The sequence below is a fragment of the Prionailurus bengalensis genome, chromosome C2, assembly GCF_016509475.1.
Source record: "Prionailurus bengalensis isolate Pbe53 chromosome C2, Fcat_Pben_1.1_paternal_pri, whole genome shotgun sequence".
In the NCBI taxonomy this organism is placed as follows: domain Eukaryota; kingdom Metazoa; phylum Chordata; class Mammalia; order Carnivora; family Felidae; genus Prionailurus; species Prionailurus bengalensis.
The window spans coordinates 14593025-14602760 of record NC_057350.1 but is presented as its reverse complement, the minus strand read 5'-3'; the positions used below and the strand labels follow the sequence as shown (position 1 = coordinate 14602760).

Here is a 9736-nt window from a genome sequence, read left to right as displayed (position 1 = left end):
CCAGGAGCTTTTGGACCAACTCTTGTGTTACTCTGAGGTTCTTGGAGCATCTGGGGCTATTCTCAACTGTCATATTTAGACATAATATCCTGCTCTTTTGGTATTTTACTGGCATTGGACCATTTGGGCCCAACACTCTTCTCTATTGGGAGCAGTGACAAGTAGCGATGTGCCCTACTCTTTGTCCTCACCTCACCTTCAAAGTTTGGACGGTTAGGAGAAGATGAGACCTATTTTCATAAGTTCACTGTAACATAAGCTCCAGACACATCCCAAAGATTCTTCTTTATTTCTTATCCCTAGGTAGTTTATAAGAATACACTAGTTTTCATTTTCATTATTCTACTTCTTTGTGTGTTAGTATCCCTGCAATTGAGCTGCTGCACAACTGAGAAAAAGATCTGGGGAAATATGATATGTCTAATTTATTTATAGTATAACTTTATGCTTTGACCTCCTCAGAGATCTGCTTTTGTTTACACACTATAATCTGTAATCTTGCTAAACTCACTTATTAATTCTGGAAAGTTTTCAGCAGAGACTTTAGGATTTTCTGCATATATAATCATATAATCTGTGAACAAGGGATAATTTTATTACTCTTTTTCTAACATACATGCCTTTTATTTCTCTTATTTGCCTTATTTTACTGATAGGCCTTCCTGTTTGCTGTTAAATATGAATACTCAGAATAGACATATTTCCTTGTTTTTCATCTTAAGAAGAAAATATTCAGTCCTTCACAATCAAGTATGATTTTAACCAGGTTTGTCACGGATACCTTGATCAGGATGAAGTTGTGTTCTACTATTCCTAATTTGCTAAATGTCTTTTTTAAATTTTATTCATTTGTTATTTCTGTGAGAGAGAGAGAGAGAGAGAGAGAACAAGTGGAAGAGTGGCAAAGAGAGAGAGAGAGGGAGACACAGAATCTGAAGCCGGCTCCAGGCTCTGAGCTGTCAGTACAGAGCCCGACATGGGGCTTGATCTCACAAATTGCAAGATCATGACCTGAGCCGAAGTCGGACACTTAACTGACTGAGCCACCCAGGTGACCCAAAGTCTTCTTCTAATATATGTTGAATTCTGTCAACTTTTTTTTCCGTATTAATTGAAATGATCATGATGCAGAACAATTGCACCCTTCCCCAAACCACCTTATGCTATCACTTTCTAGTGATACTAACCTCCTGTCCATAATCCTTGTCAACTGCTGATCTGTTTATTATCACTATAGATTTCAGTTTTGAAGAATATCAAATAAGCGGAATCATATACCACATAATCCTTAAGACTGGCTTCTCTCAAAATTATGTATTTGAGATTTCTGCAATTAATTGAATGTATCAATAGGTCTTTCTTTTTCATTGTGAGTAGAATTCCATTGTACGTATGTGCACAGTTTTTTTTTTTTTAATAAATAAATATTTGAAGGCTATTTGGTTGTTCCAGCTTGGGGCCACCACAAAATAATGTTGTTATGAACATTCGTGCATCTAAATTACTTTTAAATATTGTCAAACGCCAAATTTACCCTTACTGGAGAAACATAGCTTCAACTCTGAAAGCAATTCCAAAGATGTCCCAAAATTATGATTACAGAAGAGGCTAAAATCACTAGCTACATATCTATTTAGCACCTCAAAGGGAAAAATTATTCAGAAGTATATAAATCAGTATGTATTTATAAAGCCACTATTAATGTGGCTTTAGAGTCTAATTTTGTATGCCAAGTGGTACTTGTGGCTGCAGAAAAAATGACTTCATGCCGGTTCTATCAATGAGCTCTCACTTCAATTTTGTAAATTACACGTACATTCTTTTTCTGATGATTTTCTGTATGACTCCCTGATGCCAAAGTAGCCTCTTTGCCTTTAGTCTCATTATTAAAGCAGCCAGCTAGACACTCCTTCTCACCCATTAGATTCCACAGATATGAATCAGATCCTATAGTCCATTGTGCACATAACTAAAGAAAAATAATATCATTCATTATGAGTGGTCTTATTAGAACCCTACTCATTCAAGTAAGGCAGAAAGAATATTCTACTTCTCCTCAGGATGAGGACTCACAGGACATCAATGTATTTCTTTAAATAGAAATAGTCTTTACAAAATTCACATCAACGGTTTCAAACCATCTGTATCTTGTGTATGGTTTGTTGAGCTGTTTAACTGATTCTCAGACGCTAATACTGAAATCCCTGATACTTCCTTGAAATAGCACATTTATTATATGGCAGTCCTTCAATAGAAACTTTTAATCTATCAATTCCATCATACAAGGCTGGCAATAGCTGTCATATCCGCAGTCACCCAGAGCTGTACCTGTAGCCAGCAGAGGAATGACCCATGTCCCTAGGCTAGCATATCCATAGCTACAGCCCAAGAGATCATAATAATTGTTCCTAGTAGCTTAATTTGTCAGGAATAGCAAATGAAAATAATTTGTTGAAATAAGTAAATGGAAGAAAAATCCATGTTTGCTTTCTTTTATACACACACACACACACACACATATATATGTGTGTATATATATATATACATATATATATGTATATATATGTATATATATATGTTATTCTTATTAAAGAAATGAAATTGGGGCACCTGGGTGGCTCAGTTGGTTGAGCTTCCAACTCCGGCTCAGGTCATGATCTCACGGTTCGTGGGTTTGAGCCCCACCGTCGGGCTCTGTGCTGACAGCTCAGAACCTGGAGCCTGCTTCCGATTCTGTGTCTCCCTCTCTCTCTGTCCCTGCCTTGCTCACGCTCTGCCTCTCTATCTCTCAAAAATGAATAAATGTTAAAAAAAAAGATTAAAAAAAAGAGAAAGAAATGAAACTTACAATTCGTTGCTAAGTCATGTAAACCACGATGTTATTTAAAATAAATGAATCAATCATTGAAACATCCCACCTCTATGATGAGGAGTCAACTCCATTTCACTGTCAAAATCCCATGAGATGGGCACTAAACACAACTTGTAGAGGCGAAATGAAAGCATACAGAGATTAACTTGTTCAAGACCACAAGAGGTAAGGAGAAGTGGAACCCAAACTCAAACCCAAGGCTCTTTAACACCAAACCCCGATGATGAAGTGCGAATCTATTTTCTTCTCAGCTTTGATGAACAAGTAAATGATGTCTGAAGACATGATGTTAGCACAACTAGAGAATAATTTGTTTCAGAGATGTAGCTGTTGAATATTTGGCTCTATTAGGCTAATGGTGACTTAGAAGTCCACAATCTACTTTTTCAAGTTCACAATCTACTTTTTCAAGTCCACATCTTGTACCCAGTTACCAGTTAATCAAGACAGTAATTTGGCAGAAGCCGGAGAACCAGCTACTAAATGGGTGCTAGCACCATGCCCAGAGCCACATCTACTGACCGGCCCATGGAAACTGCCTCATCCCCATCCACACTCACAGCCCAGCCTTCTTTAGTGATTTCTGTTGCAGCTCACCATGTCGGGAACTAAGGATCTCATTGGGTTTGCAGGGCGGTCTGCATTGTAACTACCTGTGTAGTGACGTTCAGATCCCTTTAAGAGTGGGATTAAGAAAATTTGAAGACGTGTCACATTCTCCTTCTAGATAAAAATTGCACAGACGAGTTGATAAAACCATTCGTTTCATATTTGAGAGAAGATCTGAACTTGCTTATAAAGCCCTCCATTCATTTTCTTTCTGTTTAGCTTGCATTCTTCAAGGCAAAATTGTGGCTACGATGAAATGGTATTTACATCTTCAAAGTACTCCTCTCTACATTTAAATCTCAAAAACAGGTTTCATAACATTAAGTCGTTCTCTTATAAAATAATGCTTTCTAACCATTAATTATATTACCTTGCTAACGTATTTCTTAAATCCCATATGGTATCCACATCTCTTTCCTATTACTATTAAACTAATAGCATAACATTTACTCAGGAAAATGATGAAAAACCATGATCCCTTTTAATAAAAGTTGTGCAAATGTATCAATCTCTTAATGCCCTTTTATGGTCATTTAGTAGTTTCTAAAGTGTAATTTTTATATCATCTCAAATTTTTCCAAGTGTAAAAAAATAAATGAATAAATACATGACAACCCCGGTCTTGAGTAAAAAAAAAAAAAGTTCAAATGATTTAAAAATAAGTTTGCAAAATAGAGTATCTGGGAATCAATAAATATGCTAACATTTATTAGACAAAATCAAATGTCCTTAATAATGGAAACATTTGTAAAATTGCTTCTCCCCTTGCCTCTAGCTTTCTCGAGCAAATAATAAAAAAATGAGAAAGTTTTGTTCTTCCCTAAAGTTCTTAAGATCTATTTTCATTAACATTAACAAAACCTAAGAGCTTAATGCAAAAAAAAAATGATAAATCTGTGGAGAGAGTGCCTTTAAATTCAAGACTGACAAAATTGTTGGAAATATTATCAATTAAGGGCACTAATGGCCTTCCACATGGGAAGCGGATGTAAGAGATTGTTTTAATCAAGCTGTAGGGAAGACTGGTTCTGCAGTTTCTTCAACTAACCAAACACATACCCAGCAAGAATTTGTTGAAACAGTAGAGTTACTCAGGTATATGGAAACAAATCTCTTGTGCTAGAAAGCTTACCCTGCCCCCTCCTTCATCCCAAACCCTGAAAAGACTAACTTATATTTTTAATTACCTGAATGTTTCTAGAGGATCATAGAATGTTACAACCAAAAAGAAGCATGTAATTTATTTTTTCCAATTTTTCAATTTCACAAATCTTGTAAGTGGTATTCATGTATAAGAGAGCAGTAAAAAATGTTGCTCAAAGGCCCCAGACATGGCTTTACCCGTTTACTTCCTGTGGAAAAATCAAAGAATAAGCTGAGAAATTCTTCCAGAAATAGGAAAGTATAATGTTGAAGGGACACAATATTTAGTTTGTTATTTCTAAGAATAGACATTTGAAAAGAGCCTAAAGTAGGCTTTTGTCCAAGAGCAGAAAGATATAGAGGAAAGTGAACATAATCTTGAAAAGCTGAACTCTCTTTGGCAATGAAAACAGAGAAAGATCTTGATTTGCATAGTTAATTTGAGTAGATAGTAAAAAAAATCACAAACCAGTTCTCTGAAATCAATTATGAGCTGCCTTGGGCTAATGTCTCCATGTTTGTTTATGAGGCTGTTTGGCTGTACATATTTATGAGAGGATATAAATTAAAACCGCAAGCTCCCTAATGGGCAGTTATAAATGACCTTCTAATTGTCAATTGAAGCACATTCCATTCAAAATCCAAATCATTGTCTTCTCTTCTCAAACCTCTCAGTTACAGAAAGAGAAGCTTATAATTGTGGAAAGGATTTTAAGACTGCAGTCAAAACTTTAATGTTGAATCATCTGTTAGTTTATATCATTGAAATAAAGTAATATGAAGCACAAAATATTGATTGATGCTTTGGGTTGAACTGTGCCCTCACAAAAGATGTACTGAGCACCTAACCTTCCCACCCATATGGATGTGAGTCATGTGGCTTTAGTTGGAAATCAAGTCTTTTAGGGCACCTGGGTGGCTCCACCAGTTAAGCATCCAACTCTTGATTTTGGCTCAGGTCATAGTCTTAGAATTCATGAGTTCAAGCCCCACATCAGACTGGGTGCTCAACATGGAGCCTGCCTGGGATTCTCTCTCTTTCCGTCTCTCTCTGCCCCTCCCCTGCTTGCTCTTTCTCTCTCAAAATAAAGAAGTAACCTTATAAATAAATAAATAATAGGGTCTTTTAAATGTAATCAAGCTGACATGAGGTCAACATGACATCTTTAGGGTCGGTTGATTATTAATCATGTTGATTATTCAACATGACTGGTGTCCATTTAAAAGGGAAATTTTGGACACAGAGCCAGACACTCATAGAGCCAACAGGATGTAGTGACATTGAAGGGACATACAGTGTGACAATGACTGCAGAGATTGGAGTTCTGCTCCTCCTGGAGCAGCAAGCCAAGGAATACCGGCCTACCACCAGAAGCAAGAAAGAGGCAAGGGAGGATTCTCCTACAGTTTTCAGGTGTATAACCTTGCTGACACCTTGAGTTTGGACTTCTAGGCTCCAGAACTGTGAGATAATAAACTTCTCTTGTAGGGGTGCCTAGGTGGCTCAGTCACTTAAGCTTCCGACTCTTGATTTCTGCTCGGCTCATGATTTCCCGGTTCATGGGTTTGAGCCCCACATCAGGCTCTGTCCACACTGGCAATGGGGACCATGCTTGGGATTCTCTCTCTCTCCCTCTTTTTTCTGCCCCTGCCCCACACGTTCTCACCCTAAAATAAATAAACTTTTAAATAAATAGATAAATAAATTTCCCTTTCTCTTTTTTTTTTAACGTTTATTTATTTTTGAGACAGAGAGAGAGAGACAGAGCATGAACAGGGGAGGGGCAGAGAGAGAGGGAAATACAAAATCCAAAACAGGCTCCAGGCTCTGAGCGGTCAGCACAGAGCCCAACACGGGGCTCGAACTCACGGACCGTGAGATCATGACCTGAGCCGAAGTCAGACGCTTAACCAACCGAGCCACCCAGGCACCCCATCTTTCTCTTGTTTTAAGCATCCAGTTGGTGGTGCCTTATTACAGCAGCCCTAGGAAATTAATACAATCACCTACTGTCTTTACACCATGGTATATACTTATTTGTTTACATGTCTAAGCATGTAGCGGAGGGTAGGCTTATCTTACAACAGTTCTTGAAAGTAAAAATTATTGTCAGATGTACCTGATTAAAAGTGGATGAATGAAGTTAAGAGATTTGCTTTATGTCATACAGTTATTAGTGAGGAAGGTATACAATCCCAGCCTCTTTGTCTCCAAATTCCACATTTTCCAACTATTCTAAATACTCCTTAGAGTTGTTTGAAGATTTAAAAAGCTTTTCACACTTTAATTGTTATGTTTTGGAGTATTGGGAAAATTAAATGATTATACATGTTGCAAAATATCTGGCACACAGTAGGGCAGAAATTTTAATTACCTTCCTCTTTTCTCACTAATTAGTTCCATTTATTTAACAAATATTTTTTGAGCTCATGTTATGTGCTAGGCACCTGTTCATTCCTAGAAACCTGTTCATTCCAGGTTAAGATGCAAAGCAGCTTAGCCTCAAAGTTCTTGCAAAGGTTTTCCCTTCAGTCTTTGGTTTTTCTTTAGTTCAATAACCTTTCAACTAACTACATGTAAATCTCTAGGGAAATAAAGACCAACAGTATCTCTCATTGTTCTCCTTCTCCTATTATGGCTTATGAGAAAGAAGGAATGAAAAAAAACCAAAACAATCACATATGATGAACCGTCTGGGACAATCTTTTTCAAATCTGTGTTCTCCTTTCTTGCTGAATCCAAAATTACTTCAACTTCCCTTGCTATCTTTCCCTTGTCTGGTAATTAGAAGCTTTCTGGTTGGCTCTGCAAAGAAATGTCCAACTTCCAAGCATCACTATGAAAAAAAAATAGATTTGTTTCCCCATAGGATGATTTATGCTATAAAATAAGGAGAAATGTCTAAAGAAAGCAGAGAAAAACTGAACTTTTAAATCTGAGGTCAAAAGAAGAGATTATGCTTTGAACAAAAATATAGTACAAAGTCCTCTGAAAAGGTGATCCCTGAAAGAATATTCCTAAAGCAGAATAATCGGTCCATTTGGCAACTTCAAAATTGGCAAACATCAATACGAGATCATGTAGAAGAAATTATGCCCAGTTTGTCATCCAAAGAAATAGCTTTATTGAAAATTGAACACAGAGATGCCACAGGCAACCCAATCTGTAAAATTCCCAGTCAATTCATGGAATGAAGTGCTGTTGTTGATTAATTTCAGGGTTTCAGTGTGAGTTTTGATCGTCTTCACTATACACGTGGCCAGATGGCCAGAGCAGCATCTGGAATCTGATGGAAATACAGAGACATGAAAGAATTAGCAGTAGGGTGATTGTAGGGTTCTAAAGTCCCAAAACACCAGTCTTTTTCCTTTTCAATAAAAGCTGGAGAATCCATATCCTCCATAGCACAATGGGCGGCACCAGCCATATCTGTGGCCTCCCCAGCCACACCCTAAGCCACTAAAGCCACCACAACCACAGCCACAGCCTAGGCCATAGCCATAACCCAGGCCTCCACATCTATAGCCCAGGCCACCATAGTCATTGCCGTAGTAGTATCTCATAGTGTCAGGAGCTGGGGTTTCTGTTTGGTAATTGGGTGTGTTTCCCAAGTATGAATGTTGCCATCTGCCCAGGGACTCTTATACCTCCAAAATAGGTGTGGCAATAAAAACAAACTTGCATAATCCTCATTCCATGGCCTGAGTAGCATGAAAAACAGACTCATTAATTTCTTTGTTTTCTAATTTAAGACAGTTTTCACAGATTCCAATGAAATACTCCCTATGTTGACAATGATTGTGGTACCTTCAAAGACCATGTATGAGATATGACTGTCATCCATAAAATCCTCTAGCCAGACATAATAGCATCTCATTTCTGTTCAAAATAATGGACACATTCTTTACTGATTGAAGCCAATATCATGGGAAATTATAGCTAATTTTCCAGTAAGACTGAAAAAATGTTGATGATCCTTATTCAACATCCCCAGATATGCCATTTATTCACTCTGTTCTATCAAGGTCTTAAACACTCTATTCCATTAAGATCTTGAACAATTTATTTTTTTTCTCACAAAAATAGAGTTGCTTAAAAGTTTGGCTGTCATGAATTTTCTATCCTTTTTGTAAAATAAGTTGTGGGATATTTTTTCACAATTCACTCATCAAATAATTCCCAAAGACCTGTCAGTGAATTTAGCTTGAATGTCCATTCATTTTACCTGACTGGCTGGAGTCACGTGAGAATTCAACACAATTTTTTCATTTTGCACTCGATCCTGAATTTCCAAAACCATCAGCAAAAAAAAAAAAAGATTAAAAAACAAAACAAAACAAAAACTGTCCCCAACTCAGGACTCTTGTTTTGATTCTTCAGGAAAATGTAACAGGAATGCTTTGTCCCTTTACCACTGTGTGCTACTCATGTAGAACATGTTGGATTTATTTGAGTCAAAAAAAGAAATCAATGAAGATTCAATGTCTTTAGGAATAGTTAGATTTCCTCTGTTAGTTGTCTCCAGATAGGACCACAGCTCCAAGATTTATTTTATAATAAAAACATCTACAAGACAAGCAGCTAAATTATTCAATGGATATTAATCATTAGCACTAAAAAGATAACACAAAACAACATTGTCATTGCTGATGGCTCAATAGGCATCATTTTTACATTCAAACCACTAACTGTGAATTTAAATTATGCACCAATTATTTCATAAATGAAATAAATATTCATCATTCCTTAAAGGGTATTCCTTAAAGTGTCAGTATCAGAAAGCTTCATATATCTAAGATATCTGTGAGCAAGTCCTCAAGCAACTTCAACCTTTGAACCTCTAATGTGAAAAGTCCTAAAAAGACACCAATTATATTATTTCCCGCAGGAACTTTTAGACATAGGATTAACTTAAGGTGAAATACATGTATGATAAAAAGCTAATCTCTTTGACCTACCAGGAAATCGAAAGATCAGGATTTGCATTGTTAAAGGAAACACAATTTCATTTGAAAGTTATACTCAGTACATTTGGATTTTTTGTTGGTTTGCTTTTTTTTTAATAGTTATATACTTTTTCTGAATAAGCTACAGCAAAAAGACTCTTGTAA

At 36.7% G+C, this 9736-nt stretch overlaps 1 protein-coding gene across 1 annotated transcript; it reads right to left on the bottom strand.

Moving 5' to 3' along the window:
* Positions 1 to 7731: 7731 nt before the first annotated feature.
* LOC122492309 (keratin-associated protein 19-4-like) lies at positions 7732 to 8218 on the bottom strand. Its single transcript, XM_043596024.1, has one exon. The coding sequence runs from the start codon at positions 8186 to 8188 to the stop codon at positions 7997 to 7999; it is 192 nt and encodes a 63-aa protein (XP_043451959.1). The 5' UTR covers positions 8189 to 8218; the 3' UTR covers positions 7732 to 7996.
* Between the last annotated feature and the right edge of the window lie 1518 nt (positions 8219 to 9736).

Excerpts from the sequence above, each read along its gene's own strand:
- LOC122492309 (XM_043596024.1), bottom strand. The coding sequence starts at position 8,188 with ATGAGATACTACTACGGCAATGACTATGGTGGCCTGGGCTATAGATGT.